Source organism: Thunnus thynnus, chromosome 16 (genome assembly GCF_963924715.1).
Source record: "Thunnus thynnus chromosome 16, fThuThy2.1, whole genome shotgun sequence".
Classification (NCBI taxonomy): Eukaryota; Metazoa; Chordata; class Actinopteri; order Scombriformes; family Scombridae; genus Thunnus; species Thunnus thynnus.
Window position 1 is genome coordinate 28,650,051 of NC_089532.1, and position 22,021 is coordinate 28,672,071.

The 22,021-nt window shown below is 41.0% G+C and overlaps 1 protein-coding gene across 1 annotated transcript in view; it reads right to left on the reverse strand.

Annotated features, from left to right (window-relative positions):
- Positions 1 to 709: 709 nt before the first annotated feature.
- dicer1 (dicer 1, ribonuclease type III) overlaps positions 710 to 22,021 on the reverse strand; it is a 40,086-nt gene continuing 18,774 nt past the window's right edge. Inside the window, exons 19-30 of the mRNA XM_067613745.1 lie at positions 20,565 to 20,718; positions 20,269 to 20,451; positions 19,939 to 20,044; positions 19,139 to 19,314; positions 18,141 to 18,876; positions 17,751 to 17,903; positions 13,859 to 14,494; positions 12,653 to 12,908; positions 10,227 to 10,495; positions 8,309 to 8,471; positions 8,033 to 8,108; positions 710 to 7,792 (exon numbers count right to left, since the gene is read on the reverse strand). Coding sequence (XP_067469846.1) covers positions 7,627 to 7,792; positions 8,033 to 8,108; positions 8,309 to 8,471; positions 10,227 to 10,495; positions 12,653 to 12,908; positions 13,859 to 14,494; positions 17,751 to 17,903; positions 18,141 to 18,876; positions 19,139 to 19,314; positions 19,939 to 20,044; positions 20,269 to 20,451; positions 20,565 to 20,718 — 3,074 coding nt within the window. The 3' untranslated portion in view covers positions 710 to 7,626. The remainder of the gene's footprint in view (positions 7,793 to 8,032; positions 8,109 to 8,308; positions 8,472 to 10,226; positions 10,496 to 12,652; positions 12,909 to 13,858; positions 14,495 to 17,750; positions 17,904 to 18,140; positions 18,877 to 19,138; positions 19,315 to 19,938; positions 20,045 to 20,268; positions 20,452 to 20,564; positions 20,719 to 22,021) is intronic.

The following is a 22,021-nucleotide window of genomic DNA, read 5'->3' on the forward strand; positions in this document are numbered from 1 at the left end:
TGGAGGCATCCTGATCTGATGCCCAAACCACCTCAACTGTCTCCTTTCAATATGATGGAACAGCAGTTCTATTCTGAGCTGCTTTCTCACCCAATCTCTAAGGATGAGTCCAGCCACTCTGAGACGGAAACTCATTTCGACCACTTGTATCCTTGCCCTTTTGCTCAATCGACTAGTTAATTGAGACCTTAGCCTTCAGGTACACCTCCCTCTTCACTAAGGCAGTCCGGGACAACACCTGCATCACTGATGAGGCAGCATTAACCCGTCTGATAGTCTCATGGTTCATCTTATGCTCAAGTGTGAACGAGACTCAGATAGTAAAACTCCTTTACTTGGGGCAGCAACTTTCTCTGAACCTGAGAGGGATAACCCACCATTTTCCTGCAGAGACTTCTGGCCTCAGACTTGGATGATTTTATCCTAATCTTGGATGCTTCACACTTGTCTGCAAACTGTCCCAGTGTGGCTGGAGGTTGTGGTCTGATAAAGTTAACAGAACTGCAAAATGTCCAATTGGAAAGGGTTTACCCTCTGACGAACATGATTGTGCTCAGTTATTGCCAGATTAATTGGCCTTTAGGATTAAGATTCATCCTCTGAGGACCGTGAACATCCACATTAATTCCACGCACCCTGCAGTTTTTCATCATACCAACTCAGACTGAGTTTTCTACTCAGACACTCAATTAAGCCCACAGGACCACAGTTGAATGACCATACCATTACTTTTTATTGTAGATATACTGGGCTACAATTATAAAAAAGAAAAAAAATCCAAACAAAAAAATTAAAGGTATTTGTGATCCATAAGGTGCAGACCGCAAACCACTGCAGCACGGTATTACAGTATGAGTGAGGAGTTTCTATTCCAATGTCCCTTAAACATTTGCTGCAGGTTGTGATGGCCCATAATTCCCCATACTGATAACAGTTCATCAATCGTTCAGTTTAGCTCCACTCTGCTGGTGTTCTGCTGCTCGGTGACAACGTATACCTCAACAGTCACCGCCGGTGCTCCATGCTGGCTTTATGAGACCAATATCTTGCTGCTCCCCACCCCATCAGCATTTATCAAAGGCAATTTAAGTTCTCTTTTTAACATAGTTACCACTTTCCCATGGTCCTTAATGGAAAAATCCACCGTAAAACACTAATACTGTTGGAAAACATACTGGCTATCTGGGTTAATTTTCTTGTTTGTTGGTATAGTTCTTTTTCCAGTTCCTGTGAATATCTGGCTACATGTAGACAATGTAACATTGAAAAAAGCACTCCAAGGATCTCTGAATCACAGCAGATGTAGTTAGGATTTTTTGACAGTGGTCAACAGAAAATTCTATATGTCAAATATCAAGGTAAACACAAGTCAAATAGATTTAAATTAAGAATAAATATAAAAACAGATGCTGTTGGCATCTTAACATACAGCATCACTGGTGCAGCCTACTGGTTTTAGAGGTTGCTATCCCTGATCCAGGACGTCATACTAATATCATCATACTAATACGTATCGCATTCCTACATTGCTATCTGGTGGAACTCATACATTTCAATCCCTGATCCGCTCATATACAGTTTGTTACAAGAACGCTAAAAATACAAATTCGTCAGGTGGTAGGAAATGTTCTTCTGGAACATAGGCAAGTGCAGAGTAACAAAAAAACGTGACTGCCTTTCAGTACATTCAATACAAACCAGAAGATATATTACAGTGTATAACAGTGTTATACCAGTAGCCTTCTTAATATAGCTTCTGGCCACTTGTTGCAGCACTGCATGAGAAAGAAACCCTGCTCCATCTTTGATTGGACATGATTTGTATTGATTTTAATAAAAGAGACATTTCTTGGTCTGGGTAAGTCAACCTTTGCCCAATGTCATTTTTCCCCACCTTCCAACAGGCTAAGAGGACTACCTACCATCCTGTGAGTTTGCTCAGTGACTGTAATGTGAGAGTTCCAGGAGGTATTGATGCAAGGCTGTGATACGTTAGGAAACATTCTAAACTAATCAGTGAAAAGGTTATTGAGAAGAACCAATCAGGGGAATGATACAAGAAAACGTCCAAGGCACTCAATATCCCTCAGAGCAGTTAGGTCAGTGATAAAAACTGTTAAGACTACGGCACAGGTGAAAATCTACAGAGTCCCCTTGTGAGATAACCACTAGTCGAGGAGTCCTGTGGTCACTCAGAAGGAGCTACAGGTCTTCAGGACTGAGATGGTCTGATGGACCAAAGTATTCCCTTTTGGCCATCATACTAAATGCTGTTTGGTTAAGCCAAAAACAGTGAAGTCCCCATGAAATTTTACAGAGCTAGAGTAGATACTAAAGCAGTTGATATATATGTTCGCAGATGATGCAGATCTATACGTGAATATGCAAAATGACACTTAATTTGTTTGAAATTATTCAAACATAACCCCTGTAGCCTAAGCTAACGTTAATTTAAGGCGGTTGCTTTTTCAAGAGGCACCAAAAAGCCTTAACTTTATCCACTATTGTTTTTTTTTTTGTGTTTTTATTTTATTTTTTTTAAATCAATGCTGTCAAATCCAAAATGCTTCCACAAATGACTTCTTAAGACTATTTGTTTGATGTGATTTGGCTAGTTTACTCTATTTTGTGTTAGCAAAAACAAAAATAATCTAGTTCACTGACTGACTAACTGGGCATGCACTGGGTCAAACGGACTGTGCATTTTAGGAGTGCCACCTACTGGAGTACAAGGCACAGCATTTCATTTTCTAAATTTGAGTAAATCATTACAGATCGAATATTTATTTTGTTCCTACATAGGAACAGTATTTCAAATTTCAAAAAAGTGATGGCCCCAGTTCACAGAAATTCACTGACTGGTCTAGAAACAGACTAGTGATGTTAGAGACAAGTGTGAACACTACTGTAAAAAATCATAACACACACACACATTATGGTCTATCATTTGTCCAAAAGTACAGGAGCAAGCTGGAGTGGATTTTTCCTTTAAGTTCCCAAAAAAAGGGCTGGGGGAGGTTTGTCTTGTATTCCAAACTAACACACCACAGGAGTAGAAAAGAGACCGGGAGCATCGAAACATGTCCGTATGAAAGTCGTCCCAACTAAATGAAAATAAGTGTCAGTTCACCATTCAAGTCATGATTGGACGTGGTAGTTTGACTTACAATTTTTTTTTTCCGAACAACTGTTTAAGGCGGGACATCCAGACATTTTAGCCCCAAATTACAGAGAATCTTTTTACAGTGTATTATTTCAATGATAACTCGCAGGCATATTTTGTCTGCCCTCCCATAGCCCATTATTCTCTTTTAAATAGGTTTGTGTAATACCAGCAATTGAAACAGCAGCAAAGCCTGAACCACAAGTTAGTCCTCTTAACATTACGGCATCATATATACACTTCTTTTTTCCCCCTCCATCTTTCACTCCCTTTCACACTCTGACATGAGGTAAAGTATGGCGCCCAAGTGCAATGCTCAATTGTGCTACATGTACAAAAAGAAAAGAATAAAAACAAAACAAAGAAAAAATCTGCCAGTACAAGAAATATACGTATTCGGCTCTGAATTAACACGTGTCTACCTCAACTTCAGCACTCCCACAAAACAGTCCTCCTTCCTCCATTAAAAAAAAAACAACAAAACAAAACAAAACAAACAAACAAAAAAAAAAAACCAAAGAAAAAGAGACGAGGTTGTTGGATGCTGATGCCACTTCTGGCTGACAAGATTATTTGTGATCCTTATTTTCATCAGTCACAGACAAAAATAGAGTGGGGCGTGGCACCGTATGAGTGATTTCACATTCTTTTTTAGTAATCCCTCCCCCTGTCCATCTCAGAGTCTCGGAAAATTAGTGTGTTGAGCCAGAAGAAAAAGAGGGCCAAATACACTCCTAATCTAAAGTCTGACAAGGTTTTTCTCTACCGGGGAAATCTAAAAGCCAAAGGACAGATTTTAAGGTCTTTATAGGGGGACTTCAGTCAGACACCTGCTTGAGAAATAATGACAGATTGCACTCTGTTTGATAGTGACAGATCATAGCTAGATATACTGAAGTTTCATGGTGTAACTGCTAAAGTTTACATTTCGTTTTCACATGGAGGATTTCAAAAATGTACATTTAAGCATTCACATGGTTATCTGTGGGACCAAAAAATGACAAGTATGGCGCCCGAAGACAGATCTGAGAAGAATTCAGCTGCTGGCAGACCACAGAGATGAAGAAGAGATCAGTCCCAGCAAAGAGTGGATTTAATGAACTTATTATGCTTGTTTTTGACAACTGAATTTAAAAAATGTTGTATTTTCAGTCAGCCAGTCAAAGTGTAGCAAACTACTAACATGACTAAGAACAAATTTATTTAGGAATATGGAACTCTTGAGTAATGTGCCTTAAAGCTGCACTAATATTTTTTAATCTAAACAATGGAGCAAATGACTATTTGTAATGTGAAAGGGAACACAGAATGATTACCAACTCTGCAATAAGCACAGCTCTACAGAGCTTTTAGCTCATTGTTTTGTTTTTCATCAAACTTGTTTTCCACCAGCAGCAGGCAGCTGTTTTCAGTCAAAAAGTTCTGATAAACCGACTGACAGAGCTAAAAGGAGAGTTAATATTGGACTTGGGTTCACCAAGTGGACAGAAACATGACCTCTTATGAATGATAATGTTCCTGTGTCTCCAGCTTTAAAGTTGCATTTCTATGCAAAATTAAAGCTGCATTTTAATGCAGCTTTAAAATGGCATAGTGTCTGTTGGATGAGTAAATAGTGAACTTTTGTCCAACATATTCACCATAATAACATTACGAGGTGATAATATGTCAGTGTTCTGTTTAAAGCTTGTTGCACTGCCCCCAGGTGGCAAAAAACAACAGTTACAGCTTTAAGGTCCCCATCACTGTTAGCTGTTATCCATTTAGCTCATTTTGTCTAACTGGTTAGCACGTCTTGTGCAGCGCATTGAAAGGACCCCATTTTAGGAGCTGAGCTGCTGTGGGGTCAGTTCATTTTAAGTTTTTTTTAAGCGAATGTGTCCACCTCAGGACTGGGTAGGTTAAGATTTCCTGTGATAAATCTACTGCTGCCATCTCTGGTTAAAATATTTAGTTGAAAATAGGTCATTTTTATGTGTGTTCAAAATAAAAAAGTACATTCACGTTTATTTTCGACTGCATCTCCGAACTTAAATGCTGATTCATTCAACAAGTTCCTCCTTTGTTATTCATGTTCAGTATGATTCTAATAATTTAAATAATCCACTCTGTGCTGAAACTAACGCCCTCCCACAGAAAAGGCACTGAGTTTAGATTATATTCAAAACATGAGACACAAGTTACTGTGAGGGAATGTCGACTCAGTGAAACAGATATATGTGTGTTGTATTCTGTATATGTGAGACAGTACATATATCACAGTAGAGAGACTAGAATGTGTGTCACTGTCAGACAAGGTTACTGAATTGACATGTAGTTTTGTCCAGAAACAAACACCGAGTGCACCGTCCTTTGAGGTAGAAGCACCTGCAGGTGGGATTACTTGACTGTGAATTAGATTTCAGATAGCTATACTAACACAGTTGAGGAACCACACAGGTAAATATCTCTTCCAACCCTTATTCATGAGGATAGATGTGAAGAAATAAGTCAAGTATTTTTCCTGTCAGCCTATGTTTTGGAGTAAAGTGAGAGATTTAAGAGTGCAATCTGATTATCTCTACAAGCATTTATACCCATCTGATCAATACCCATCTGATCAATCAACCCTCTGTCGCTTTTACCCAGAATTCAAGTGATGAAATTAATTTAACTACTAGCTAATGAACGAGGAGGAAAAACAGTTAGGCTTATGTGCAGAGAATACACTTCCTATCCCCCCATGAAAAATCATCAACCTCAAGTATGGGAGGGGGAAGAGACAACAACGCAGCTCTCCTCTACAGCTTGATGGCTGACCGACAGGACAACCAAATCAAACAGATTTCAAAAAAAGAAAAAAAAAAAAGAAAAAAAAAAAAAAAAGGTCAAATAAAGAGGTATTACAGTTACAGTGCAAAAAAGATGAGAAATTCAAGCTTAATACAAAAACATAGCACCAAACAAAAAAGAAAAAAAAGACAAGAAATGCATGCAATTAACTGAGGTATTCAAGTGAAAAAAAGGGCTTATTGATGAGGAAAAAAAAAAAAAAAAAGACATTTAGCGAGAAGCAAAATTTGTCAGAACAGAAACCACAAAAATAAAGAAGGCTGGTATCCTTATCCCTAGGAATTGACTTCAACCTCATAGTGTCACATCTGCTATAGCTTTGGTAGGTATGGGATGTGAGGAACACTAGCATGTTGAAATGAATTGGCCTTTTTTTTCATAAAGACTGTATCTGAAAAGATTCTGTGTGTCTTACACAAGTATCCAATTTGTAGAAAAGTCTGCAGCATATTGTACGTGTGATATGTCTTTCTCTTCTTATATCAAAACTGGATGATTCACTCTGTGGAAAGACATTTAAGTGCGCAAGAATGACTAATTCAACTCCCATCCATTCTTGGTATCAAAACATATTAAACCAAATCACCAAGATAATGCCATAAACATCGAATCTCGCTCTCACACACTCTAGATATATCCATTGATTTAGAACATTTATAGAAGCCATCCAGTTGTCATGGTTTATACATAAGCTACAAGAACATGCAACCTCAAGTGCGGTTAAAAACTAGTTTAAATTACAGTAATTGGGAATGTTGAAATTCCTATCCGTTTTGCAGGATATGAGGGTGAGCCTTAGCATCTAAGGCCAAGAATATCATTCATGTCTTTTATATTTTTATATATATTTATATACTTTGCTACGTATATGATTTTGGTGTCAATGTGACCACACAATTCTCAAAATAACAGACCCTAATGGACTAAGTGCAAAAATGATTAAGAATACCATTTCAAGACAGATTTCAGACAGAAGTGCCACCAGGTTTTTGCTCCAGTGGTATCTGTTAGCCATGTCTGCCGTTAGCGTTTTAAAAACCGCTTTAAAACTGACTGGCACTAGTGCACAGGCTGAGGAGTTTAGCGTTTTTTGTTTTTTTTTTTCCGTCTTCCTACATACTTTGATTTACACCTTTTGATTGAACTATGTACAATCTAATACTACACAATAAGCATAAGCCTCATCTCACTGACACAGAGGTTAACAAAGAAAAAAAAAAAAAACTAAAACAGTGAGGAATAGACACTGCGACCTGACCTTTTTTTTTTTAAACACTTTGCTAAACGTTAATAAAGCACTCATGTGATTACACAAAGCAGAGAGGGAAAGTAAAGATTGTGTTTGCGCATAACAAAAACAAAACAAAACAAAAAAAAACCCAACAATAACAACCAAAAAAAAAAAAAAAAAAAAAAAAAAAAAAAAAAAATCCGATGTGAAATCTGTTGTGTGATCAGTCTGCTTCTTCTGTTGCATCTCCACACAGTGTTCCCTGGCTGCCTTAGTTGTGCCGTCGCAGGCTGAAGATACAGGGCTAGCATCACACTGTGTTGGGAAGCCGACGTCGCTTTTTTTTTCTCCGTTAGCGTCAATAGCTTAGGTGCTAATGCTGCGAGCTCGGAGGGGGAGCTCAGTTGTTTTGGACCTGAGGTTGATTGGCTTTGAGGCTGCGCAGAGCTCGCCGCGCCGCCGCCGACTTGGCGATCCGGTAGCTGCGACCAACTCCTTTAAACTTGCCCTTCCCGACGACCTCCACCGTTACCCGGACCTTCCCATCGTACGTCCTCTCTGCAGGGCTGAACACAGATGACAGTTAAGTTAACATCACTTCAGATACCATAGATTCTTCCTTATTCACCTCAGCTAGACAGAACCAGGCCTTCATACTTCCTCTGTTTACCTGCTAGCTTGATAAATTCACTACCTTCACATGCTAATTATTTCACCAAAACTAATCGACATGATAGTAGTGCATCTTGTCTGGATAATGTCACCTATTCCATATGATGACTGCAGTTTGAGACCTGCTCCCCTACCTGAACTTGGCAGTTTCTGGTTCCATCTCGAGCAGCTCCCTCACAGGAGAGCGTGGCACATTGGCAGAGAACTTCTCTGTAAGTGGAGAGGGGATGGAGTGTTATGAGGTTAAAAAGACAATGACATCATAAACATCCTCAGACCTTCTTCAACATGTCAACACAACTGGCAAAAAATCCTGAATCACCGAAGCTCCCTACATGAACTGCTAAACAATCATGACCAAAAAATTTAAAAAAAAACACAATAATACATGTGCTCTCACTCTTCCTCACCTATAAGTGGCCTCATCATTGGATAATACACCTGCCACACTGTCTCCAATGACATCCTGCTGTCCATGTAAATTGCCCCAGCTAGCGACTCAAAGATATCCCCCATGGCCTTAGGGACCTCGATGTCCTCCTCCTTCTCTTCGTCTTCTTCAGAGCGTCGCAGCTGCAAACGAAAACACACAAAGCTATCAGGTGATGACATCGCAGTACACACTTTGGGCTTGGTGATATGGGCAAAAATGTATATTAATGCTGTAGATGTGGAGCGATGTGGCCAACAAACATTTAATCATCAGCACTGATGAAAAGGCTTTAGAACAATCAGTACAACCAGCTTTTAGATCTCCACAGACTGGAACAAACATTCTATCATTGAACAATAACGACTTAATAATCAGGTCCTAACTGAAGAACAGCACAGCACCGCCACATACACTGACACACAATATCAACCTAAAGGTAGTCGGATATAGCAATAACATAGCATCTGAACAAAGTGAAATACAACTATGAGTAGTTAAAGAACAATGCTGGGACTAGGACTGCAATTATTCTCTTTATTGATTAATCTGCAAATTATTTTATGGATGAAGTGTTTTACATTTTAGCAAAATGCCACAAAATACAGATTAATGCCAAAAACAATTTCAGAGGCTCCAAGTTGACATTTCAAAGTTCTTGTTTTGTCCAACCAGCAGAACCATAACCAAAAACATATTTTGTGTACTATCTTAGAAGAAAAAGAAAACCAAATATTCATTTAAGTGAATTTTTGGCACTTTTGCTTACGCTGAAAAATGTCTCAATACCAGCAAAGACCAATATCTGAACTCTTAACAAGCATAGAGATGGCCACATCATAAAATATCAGTGGTGAAGAGCCTCCTACACAGAGCACAACATCTCATCAGGAATACGCTGTCAGAACACGTAACTAGTCTTCAAGTCACGAGGAGGCAACACTTTCCACAAACCATTTAACCCCCAAAGACATCACTGTGGCCTCACATGTGACAGGTGTAGGACACCATAGCAAGGACAGAAACACACAACCAGACCAAAAGCACTCCCAGCATCCACCGAGAAGAGGTCACAGGCCATCGACCATCTCCAGCCCTCTACAACTACCCATTATCATGTGACTGACATCCCATACTGAGGTCACATGATGACGACTGAGCTGTCAAGACAACTGACATAATTCCATCCACTGATAAAGGCTGAAAGCTCTAGACGATGTGGCTGAAAGCTCTAGACGATGTGGCTGAAAGCTCTAGAAGGGCCTTGTGATAAGAATATTTTGTTAAACCACTTATAGATAAACTTACAACAACATGTGTTGTGAAGCACATGCAAGTGTTGAGTTAGCATCAGCATTAGCTTACTGCTGAAAATGAACAGAGCACAGAACAGCTGTGACTGAATGAATGCAACCCAAACACGCATGCAGTTCCCTGTACTTTACTCCTCGCTTATAAAATTCTCTGCTGACACCATCCAGACTGTTAATGTACTAACACGGCATATAACGGTTTAAAGCATGCTACATTAGCAGCTTCATCGTGTTATTTGATGAACAGTGAACAGTAAAGTGGTACCATGTTACTGCAGCACATTTCTTTATTCCTTTCAGCTGTTTTTTCAGCATGTTTGTGCATGTGCCTGCTGTCCCTAAGGCATACAAGTACCTCTCAAGCAGAATGAGGGAGATCTGCTGCCAAGATAGCCATTTCCAGGCAAATTAAATCCAACTGCATTTTCTCTTCAGTACTGAAATCATTGAATATGAAACAGATTCATAGAAGCAGATTTTTTTTTTGAATGCTGACTATTATTTAAGAAAAAAAAAACCAGACTAAAACAGCAAAGATTAGGCTTATTCCTACAAGGCCGTGTTCTTGATAGAAACGGGACTCACCTCTGAGTCCATGCCTTGCATCTCATTCTTCTCCAGCTGAAACTGCACGAAGTCGTCGATGACATGGAAAAGCTCGGGCGAGATGGCCTTGAAGTACTTGTGGTAGTCGTACTTGACAGCCAGAGAGGCAAAGATGGTGTTGTTGACGAGAGCTGAGCGCAGGTCGGTCAGAACGCCGGGAGAATGCTGCCGCGGGTCTTCATAAAGGTGCTTCGTTATGAGGTAGTCTAGGATTGCATCACCGAGGAACTCCAGCCGCTGGTAACAATCTGAAGAGAAGAGGAAACAGACAGTCACATAGCTGCATGGATGGGAAAGAAAAAACAGATTATTCATGCACCAACTCAAAATGGACCACATGACTAAGTATAATATGAAAGGTATCGCTTGTAGTGACCAACCCACAAATTATCACCCACTCTGCAGTTCCCCTCAGCTCTGCAGAGTGAGTTTTAGCCTTTTCTAGCTTGTTGTCTTGCCAGCCGATTCTATTCTCATCAACCTGGATTCCGGCTGCAGCGGTTTCTAGTGAAAAAGTTCATTCATCAGGTAGTCACGTTCTTAGTAACTTCTAGCTAGTTTCAAACTGGTGATTTACTAAAATGGGTTGGAGTATTAAAAATGCAGGTGGGTCTTTGTTAGGTAAGACTTCAGTAATCTGTAAATTGGTTGCTAGGAAACATACTGTATGTAGCTCCATCCAATTGAAAGCAATACACGATATAAACAGCAAGTCACTGCAGTATCACAAGCTGCAACATAACATGGGAGGTCAAACTTAATTTCCAATCCTTCATAATTGTAGGTATGGCTTTATTTATATCTACATACATGGAGAAATGTGTGGTATTCATGCTAACATAAACATTATTTCTTCACTTAGTCTAATGTTATTGGCCCAATAGTGTAGTTTTGATTTTTTGTGAAATGTTATTGAAAATCTCCCCAGTTTAGATAATTATTAAAACAGAATTTTAATCAAGTGTCAGGTCAGATGTGTTAACGCATCGGATACCTTTTTACTCTTCAATCTAAACAGATCATACATTAGCAAAACTATTTCAGCTGGTTCAGGCAGCTACAAAATACTGTATATCTCCACTTAATAAACACTTACAGTATGTTATCTTAACTACAATCGGTTTAAACTTACAAACACAACTCCAATTGAATGCTAATGATGTTCTGTGTCTGCTGGATGTGAAATAGTCAGCTGCTTGCCAACATGTTCGCCTTAGTTACTTTAGAAAGTGATGATATGTCAGTGTTGTGGTTACAGCTTGTTATGCAGCCCTAAAAGTGGCCAAAAAATGTGTATTGCTGCTTCTTTAAATGTTTAAACCTGCAGTGCGAAACTCTTGTCAGACGATGCTGATTAAGCCTCCGCCAGATCAATCTCTCTGTATTTTGCAGTACATCAGAGTTTTTAATTTGTCTGTTGGGTTTGACATTCCGTTACTGGCCAGATGAATGGATACTGAGCATGCTTTATGGGCAGAGCATGTGTACTAGAGACTTCCACTGGCCGAGCGGCTAATTTCCAGTTAGCTCTCAGCTGACTTGAATGGGGATAAAATCATTTAATTGTGCGGCTCTTCTATACATTCCAAATGTTATTGGACCAAATGGTCCATTGTGGTCTATCAAATTCTGATAGTGAAATGAGTCATCTGGCAGGGGTTGTGTGTGTTGTGTCAACAGTGTTTTTATAATTACTCTCAATGCCAGAAGGGGGAGACAAAAGTCCCACACTCCAGCTTTAAATGTCAATAACACTGAAGCGGAACTCCAGTGATTTTAGTTGGGGCTGAAGTTTGAAAAAGAAAAAATCTGGTGTTGTGGATTTAGAAAGAAGTGAGGTTTCCAGACCTCTGTAACCCACTCCTCAAGTGAACCTAGTTGAATTGCATTGTGGGAAATGTAGGTGCTAGGTTTTGACAAGAAGAATAGAATATATCTGGTGCTGCTGCATTGATTTTAATACTGTGTATTTAGTAACTGTCCAATGTTATAGGGGTGCAAGGAGTTCTTCTTTTAAATTGAATTCTCATTGCTATGGAAAGGCCTGTGCACCAAAGCCGGGCAGCATTCAAGGTTGGGAAGAGGATCAATCGACATGCACTGACCAATTCCAAAAGAAAAAAGATGGATGGATAACCAACTTATCCCTTTATCAATTTTGGCAACTGCCAACATCTAAATTCTGTCATATTGCATTTAATCTAAATAAACAGTCAACATTATCAACCAGCAAGCATATTAAAGACATATGTTCGACATCCACTGCCAATATTTTTTTCCTCAGATGACACATGTACTTCCCAAACATCTTATTCTGAACTGTTCTGTAAATTATACTAAAAAACAAGCTGAAAAAGCTAAAAGAACAACATAAAATGTCCTGATGTTGTGAGGTGCAGTCTGACCTGTGATGGTGTTGTAATGGTAGGAAGCGTGGGTGAAGGCTTGCAGGAGGTAAGCCTTGTTCTGAAAAGTGTAGTTGATCTTTGTTTCAAAGTTCTCGAAGCCAGAGATGAGGTGGTTGAGGGTTCGCTCTGCGTCTGGATGGTCCAGCATGCAGCGGGGCGGGATCTTCAGCCAGCCGTAGCACAGGTCGAGGGCTGTGGTCTGACGGCTGTGAACCACTGCTTCTGTCAGGCTCCCTCTCTCCAATGGTAACACCTGTTGTCATCAATACAAACACAGATTATTTCACAGGAACACATTTTAACATGTACTTAGACATGGAGAAGGTCATCCTCAGGCCTCCTGGAGTGCACATTTTGCTTTACTCTCTGAGGTCTGACAAGGCTCAATAGATGTCACTTTTGTGTGATATTGAAAAGTAACTACACCCCAAAAAACATTCCTCTTCAGTAGTAATCTTCTATTATTCTATTACTTGTCACATTGAATAAAACCATATTGGCCATTCTGTCAACAGCACATGATGTGCTGGTAGAAGTTTTCCCCTCAAAACCAGACTCAGTTTTCCACACTAGAGAAGACAATGAAGACGTCGTCTTGGGCTCTGGGAAACCATAACTGACATTTTTCACCATTTTATGCACCAAACAACTAAGTGATTAATCGATAATGAAAATAATCGTTAGTTGCAGCCCTATACCACACAGTGAGTGAAACCAACAGGAATTCTTTAAGATGTTTGTGTGTGCAAGAACAGCTTCACTATATGTCATTAGAGAGGAAAAAAAGTGTAAAAGCAGATTGAAGAAGATGTGGCCAATGACGTTACAAGATCATGATCTGCTCTCTATTCTTTATCACATTTTGACCAGGAGAGTAGATCTGTGAGTTATAGCTTATAGAATTAATAATCAGTGTTTTCCATTTATTATTTATCAGTTTCGAGTGGCTTCTGCACCTGTGGCTGGGAAATGTGTTTGGGAGACCTCTAGTTTTAAGCTTATCCAGCAAGGCTCCTTTCACAGACACACTTTCTCTTCTGTGGCAGTACACACAACACATGAGCCCTCTGATGACTGATATACTGTATATAAATTTAGGGCTGATGAGCTGCATGGCTAGAACTATGTACTTGCACACTGTAATGTATCATAACAGGACCCCCGCACATTAACTGTATCAAGAAATGGGAGGTCCGAGCTCACCTTGAGGCCCAATGAGCAGAGGAACATCTGGGCGGCTCTTTCTCCACAGCTGGTCAGGTAGCAGCCCAGCAGAGCCTCCACACAGTCAGCGATGCTCTTGTCGGCGATGCACTGCTCAGTGTGCAGGTCGTAGGAGATGGACTGCTTGCCGAGCTCAGCGCCGCAGTTCTCCTCCGACGGATTCCAAAAACCCACCACGAAGTCGTCCTCCTCGCCGGCCTTGCTGGGGTCCAGGTAGCACATGGCGTCCCATGAGCTGTAGTCGAACTCGTCAGCTGAGGGCCCGCTGTGCACCGGCTCTGAGGGGTAGTGGGTTGTGGTTGGATGAAGGGGCTTCTTGGGGGCCTTCCATTCATATGGAGACTCCATAGCAGGGGACGAGCTAGAGGCTGGGGTGAGAGGGGGAGGGAAGCCGCTCAGAGAGATCTTCTTACCAAACGCGCCAGATCCCAACAGCATGTTGTCGATGAACTTGATGTGTTCCTTGTAGTACTCCAGGTCGTCCTCCATGTTGACTTCGTCCTTTGGCTCGTCCTTCAACATCATATCGCTGTCCTCATCCGCCTCCTCAACCTCCTCATCATCCTCATCATAGTCATTCCCAGATCGCCCGTTAGCCAGAAGCTCCTCTTTGGCCTGAATGATGGACACAAAGGTGAAGGTCAAGAAAAAAGTAAATAAAAAAACTAATTATGGTTAAGTAATGAGAAACGATTTTTAGGTCTTGAAGTGTCTCCATGTTCCTGTAGCAGAGGTTCCAACATGACTAGTCTTTCATGAGGTTGACATGCTGAGTGAAACATCCTGCAGCGCAGTGTGTGGGAGATGCTGCCAAACCAAACCCATGACTCAGACACAAGTTACTCTTTGATTGTGGTGGGAAATGGCCTTTATAACAATAAACCTATAATAAAAAACCTGTTAGTAAAATACTTATTTGTTTGTAGAAACACAGAAATTAGCACAACAGTCACTAGAGACGTCCTGAGCCCAAAGGATCAGTATGAGGGATGATTCATGCATATTTAAAATAAAGCCGATCCTTTCATTGCTCAGTGTTTTGTCTACCTCTGCCTGCTAGTGTTGCAGCGCTGCTCTCCTTTACAACAGTCCACAGTGACTCCATATGTGATTAACTTTGCAAAAAACACAGATCTGTTCAACTCCAACACTAACAAAACTGTTATCAAAACTGTCTCTCCTCTCTCTGTCTTATTAGCAAAAAGCAGCATACAAAACATTTAGGTAGAAGCTTGTTAGCCGGCACTGACTGTCACGTTCACCCATTACAATGACTAATGATGCTGGCAGCAGCTTATATCAGTGGTCTTTAATTAGTGTTAATTCTGTGAGCAACTTGTTGACAGGCCGATATGAAACTTGTCAGGTTCAAGTGCACTCAGCAGCCGGTTCAGTATAGTCAAAGATTGTTTGTGAGGAAAAACAATCCGCTTTCTAACACCACTGTACAATCAGAGTGGACCCCACAACGCCAATAGAGTGATGCGTCCTGTCTAGTTAAATGATTGTCATGTCAATATCAGGAATTGCATTCTGCAGCTTAACGTTCATTCATATTATATTATTAATGTAACCTGATCAACTTAATAGTTCTGAATATTTGGATCAAGTAGCTCATGAAAAAAAAGGTCAGATTTATTAGGCTACAGCTGATCCACATTTATTCAACAATAAGGTAAATTTAAGTGTTGGATCGGACTCAGTATCAGTAATCAATATCAAAATGACTCTGATAGGGATCAGAGAGGAGACTTGATTGGGACATCCTGGATGGAATTATTTAACTGACATTTTATAGACCAAACGAGGAATTGATTAATCAAAAAGATCAATCAGATCAGTATTAATGATTAAATTTGTTAGCTGCATCCCATACAATCATTATGTATAACACAATAACATTTTGGAAACTTTTTTCATGTTTTTGTGTAAAAACCAGGATATTAGAGGACGTACTGAGTAGGAGTGGGTGATGGGGATAAAATCATAAGGTCCGTCCTCTCTGTAGCATTTACACCGATCAGCCACGACATTAAAACCACTGACAGCTGAAGTTAAGAGGGGTTGGATATATTAAGCAGCAAGTGAACAGTCAGTTCTTGAAGTTGATGTGTTGGAAGCAGGACAAATGGACAAGCGTAAGGATCTGAGTGACTTTGACAAGGACCACACTGTGATGACTAGACAACTAGATCAGATCATCTCCAAAACAGCAGGTCTTGTGGGGCGTTCCCGGTATGCAGTGGTCAGTACCTACTAAAGTCGTCAAAGGAAGGACAACCAGAGAACTGGCGACGGGGTCATGTGCGCTAAGGCTCACTGAGGCGCGTGCAGAGGTCTGACCTCACAGAAGAGCTAAAAATTACTGAAAATGTCAATGCTGGCAATGATAGACAGGTGTCAGAACACACAGTGCATCACAGCTTGCTGCGTATGCAGCTGCGTAGCCACAGACTGGTCAGAAGGCCAGTGTTGACCGCTTTTCACTGCCAAAAGCACGTACAATGGGCATGTGAGCATCAGAACTGGACCATGGAGCAATGGAAGAAGGTGGCCTGGTCTGATGAATCACATTTTCTTTTACATCACGTGGATGACCGGGTGCCTGTGCGTCATTTACCTGGGGAAGAGATGGCACCAGGATGCACTATGGGAAGTGTGGCAGTGTGATGCTCTGAGCAATGTTCTGCTGAGAAACCTTGGGTCCTGGCATTTATGTGGATGTTACTTTGACATGAACCACTTATACCTAAACATTGCAGACTAAGTACACCCCTTTATGGCAACAGTATTCCCTGATGGCAGCGGCCTCTTTCAGCAGGATAATACACCCTGCCACACTGCAAAAATTGTTTAGGAATGGTTTTAGGAACATGATAAAGAGTTCAAGGTGTTGCCTTGGCCTCCAGATTCCCCCAGATCTCAATCCGATTGAGCATCTGTGAGATGTGCTGGAAAAACAAGTCTGATCCATGGAGTCCCCACCTCGCAACTTACAGGACTTAAAGGATCTGCTGCTAACATCTTGGTGCCAGACACCAGAGGGCACCTTCAGAGGTCTTGTGGAGGCAGGTGGTTTTAATGTTGTGGCTGATCGGTGTATAATCAATATATAAACATTTAATAACACACTATAATGCAGTTGTCAGCAGATGTAAATGTTGAATGTACTTGTCAACAACTATAACTCCTTATGTGGGCACCCATGAATGGAGGCTGCTGTATAAACAGATAATACACCTTTCATAGATAATAAAATAAAATAAAAATAAAATAATATAAAATAAAAATGTTCTTATGGCTGCTGATAACTACATCATAGTGTGTTATAAACCATTCATTAAATGTTTATATATTGATTATAAAATTATAACTCAGTGGACTTGAAGTAAAATGCTACCCATAAACTTCTAATTGTGTTTTATTATTAATACACTTTGAGTTGCTTTTCTTTTACAAATTACTACATAAAACCATTATAACCATATATTGATCATATTATATGTGAGAGTAAACTGTAGAGTCAAGTTGTGGGAATTACAACCAAAACACATTGTTGTCAGACAAGGTGAACCCTGCCCTCTAGTGGCCTGACAACATTAATGACAGAAATGAATGAATGAACATTTTTACTACATGTGTGAGAATGGCCTTTCTCTAAGTTCAATCATTCAGTAATTCTCAACCCTAACACACACCTACTGCTAATGCTCATTTTAATCGCTAACCCTAATCCAGCTCTTTGAAGAAGGGTAGGAATAAGAAAAGTGTCCTCACTGTGCACATTAATACACAATCACACAGCAGAGAGACAAAAAGAGGTGATGAGCAGAGTGTATAATGCAGTGTGGTATGAAGGAAGTCTACTGACCTCCTCTGAATCCAGTTTGTCAGTGCTGCTCTTGTCCTGGTTGACCACATAGCCAGGAGGCAGCCAGTTAACAGGGGGGTCGAAGATGGACACCACCATCCTGCTGGGGAGTCCTTTCTTCTTCCCCAGACGGTACAGGTTACAGTTGCTCACCTGGACAACGGGCAGACCATAGAGGACAGGTCATCATCAGTAACACACTGTAACATTTAACACTGTTATTGACCTCTGGATACTCAGTCAGGGAATGGTGTGTATGATATTTATCCACTGTTTATTCAGTTTTTTTAAGGGTAATATGGAATGTCCTAAAACTGACTATTCCAAGCACACGTATCTTTACTCCCATGATGCCCCATCTTCCTTTTATTGAGTCATGAAGTGTCTCACCTTCTTGCTGCGCATGTAGCTGAGTCTGCCCTCGTGGGCGTCGGGGTAGGTGCAGAACAGGTATGTGGTGATGGCGTGCTTGAGGAAAGAGTCACCGAGCATCTCCAGGCGCTCCAGGTTGAAGCCATCGCTGGCGTTGGACAGGGTCAGGGCCTGCAGGATGAGGCCTGGGTTGGGCCCCAGGCTTTTAGGGGAGTCTCCTGCCTCGGCTCTGGGCTGGGGGACAACAGCGAGGTTGGGAGAAGGTGCTGTGGGAGCGTTGGGACCCGTGGCTGCCCGGCTGCAGACTGAGGTAGCTTTATTGTTGTGGTCTGAGGTCCTCCCTGGTGTACATTCATCACTAGGCTGTGGAGGACTCGAGCTGGGCTTCTTCAAGCTGTGAGAGGGCTGCACAGGAACTGAGGTAGTGGTTTGTATTGATTCAGGGCTCTGCAGCCCAGGGGAGCTGGGCTGGGAGCATTGGCAATTGTCATGTTGGTGAAGGTGCTCTTCTTGTTGGCCGTTGTCACCACAGTGGGCGACTTGGGCAGTGCCATTAGTTAGGTTCCTGGTGCAGGTGGCGTCTCCGGGCTGGGAAGAGTGGTGACTACTGGGATGTGTTAGGGAATTGGAATCAGGCGATACAGTTTCTTGGTGCTTACAGTGACCCTCGCCGTCCTCGCTGCAGGACTCAGGACAGGAGATGAAGGTTTTGCTGTCAATTGATCTCTTCCAGCCGAAGTCCAGGTTCGGATACCTGTCACATACAGAGAGACCAGCTTTACATTAGGGTGTAGTGATGTAGAGTTGAGGATGAGCTTACACACAAATTGTAACAGGCTGGAGAGACGGCAAATATGCTAGCAGCATGGCTCTAGAAATGGCAATGTCTGTCAGTTGGTCCACTACTTTGGTACAGACTTATATATCAGTCCCCCTGTTTGGCCTAAACCCTGCACTCCAGCTCATGCTGACTGAACCTAAGAAGTGACAGGTTGTACAGAGTATGTTATAGAGACCTGAAGTCAGGAGGGAGGGTCTGGGCTCCCACTCCAGCTTCACTGGCTGTCTGGGCTCTGAGCTCCTCAGCGGTCAGGAGGCAGTGGAGGCGGTAGAGGATGCTGGGCAGACATACTGCTTTTCTCCACAGGGAGGCAGGGATGGGGTGGATGGCACACAGCTCTGGAACCAGGATCTTAGAAACACAACACGCTTGTTAGAGAGGAACTGCTGAAGTACAGAAATAAACGTAATGTAACTCACACTCACATTTTATGTAAGTTTATACCACAGTGCTTAAACAGCAGTGCTTTTACAGGGAAAACCCAGAAGTTGTTTCAGCCATGTGTCCAAAAATGCAAGAGTCTACACTGGTGTGGGACAGTTTCAAATACAGGTACAGCTGAGCAAATTCATCATTTTTATCAAAATTGCTTGTAGAAAAAACAACAACAACAACAGTCCATGGGCAGTTTCTTTCTGCTATTGAAAAACACCACAAGAGTGGTGGTTTTCTTAGTGATCGCCTCACATCAATTTCAGACAGGTATCCTGGTAATTGTGGAGTAGCAGACAGCTGGTGGACAAAGCTGTAGGAACCTCACGGGTAAACTTGTGAATACACTGTGTTGTTTTAATCTTGTCACCTTAAAAGCTCTGAATCAGAACCTCTGAGATTCCGAGCTGTGAACATAACATAATAATGTGACCTTTAACTGGTCAATGCTAATTGTTGCTGAATGACATCACATTGCGTTGCTGCAAAGGTTTAACTAGTTTCCCCTGTTGACAGTGTTTTTTAATGCTGTGCAGTCATTACCTGTTTGTTCTGCAGACTCTCCCACTTAGCCTTCCTCTTCTCTGCACTGCTGAGTGGCAGGGCTTTGCCCTTCTGGTTCAGGTGGCGAGGAGTTAACAGGTTCAGTCTGTGAGCACAGGAAAACAAAAGCTAAACCCAACTTTATCTCAACACAAAACTAAGAGGCATGCTTACAAAGAACTGATTCACTGAGTCTTCATGACACTGAGCTTTGAAGTTTGGTTGATGCTTAAGGTTAAAGGACTGACTCAAATGTTTCTGTTTAACCATGTGCAAAATCTGTTGTCTAACACTAACTTAGGAAAATGTCATAATCTGTTTGCCACTAACCTGGAGGAGGTGTGGTCTACGTCCAAGAGCGGCTGGTTCAGGTTGGACAGGTCCAGGTTGTACTTTGTTTTGTAGTACTCAGCAAACGTCTCGTACTCTGGTGAAGGAAACTTGCTGAGCGGTGTCAGGTCCGTGTACACATCAGCAACGTAGAAGCGATGAGGCTGGTCGAAGTTACGATACCTGGGAGAGGAACAGTGTTATGTCATTATGTAGCTCATTGTATACACAGCCACACACTTCTCACGCTATCTCAGTAAATGTAACATCAGCGTTGTCATGCGGTGCGGTGGTACCTTGGAATGATGACAGCATCCTGGTAGTCCTCCAGCTTGAAGGTGAAGGGGTTCTGCTTGGTGTACTGAGTGGTAGGAATGCCAGTGCGGGCCTCAGACTTCTCTATGTCCTCCATGAACTTAAAGTCCATATCTAGTGTGTTGGAATCCCCAACTAAACAAAACAAACAAATTACTCTTTGTTCATTACTTATGTATTAATGAATCATTTGTTTGTGCTGATTAGATTTTTTTTTAATTCTGTGGGAATATGCACTATGCTAGAACACTACAAACTTGGATAAGAAAGGCCTTACCACTAAATTTGAACTTGGAGGGGTCATCTGCAATATCAGGCCTCAAGATAAGGTAATAATGCAGGAAATGCTTTGGTGATTAAGTTTTATCACACAAATTTGCAATTAACATAATTGCCCCTCGATGAACTTTGGGCCAGATCTCTTAAAATGCTTGAACAGATCATCCACTGGTGCAATTAATCATTTCCCTTAGTGATTAATCTGTGGATTAATCAGTAAGGGAAAGATTATGTTTAGAATATCTTCAAATTGCTTGTTTTATCAGACCGACAATCCAAAAATATATACATTCAAGAAGTAAACTGAGGGGTCATAAGGTGAAAAAATCTAAATATGTGCAGATTGATGAGCTGAGTGAACAGATTAATAAAATAACTGCATGTAAATTAGGCTTTCAGAATATGCATACGAAGTTATGAAATGCAGCATTCAATTGTTATGCCAGCTAAATTAGAGAACAGAATAATAACTGCTGTTAAAATCATGAAAAACCGTCATGGTGGCCTGGTGGTCCAAAACATACACTATGAATTATGTCTCTAGTTAGACTCTGGCTAACGAGCTTTGTTACATGTCATTGGTCTTACTCTCTCCTTCTCATCACACATTTATACCAATAGGCCCCCATTGTATTTGTCTGTTTGAAGTGCTGGCTGCAATGGTTACCTGTTGGGGGCTGGTGACATCAGAGGGTGAAGTGAATAGTAATATAACCTACTTTTATCATATGATAACAGTCTTTGGTGCATATAAATCACCTTTTTTGGTGTTTCCTTACTTTAATGACAGACATATACATACATACCTTTTGGATTTTTAATTTCCTATTCAATTTCCGCCTATAATTCATGTGTGTTTAAGTGTATACATTTCAAAGATGGACAAAGGTTTTGATGAAATATTTGCTTTATTGTATGCCATAACATTTTTTGTGAACATCCAGTCCAAATTTGGTGACATTCTGATCATTATTTCCAGAGATTCATGTGTTTCTCCCTTGTGGAGAAACCTAAATTTTCCAAACATCAACCAAATAAACTAATTTTGCAGTAAAATATTTTATACAACCATCCATTTCAAAAACTTGACATATTAAAGGTATGAAAAAATGGTTGTGCTTTGTTCTACCTCAGGTAAGGATATCTCAAATTTCAGGGG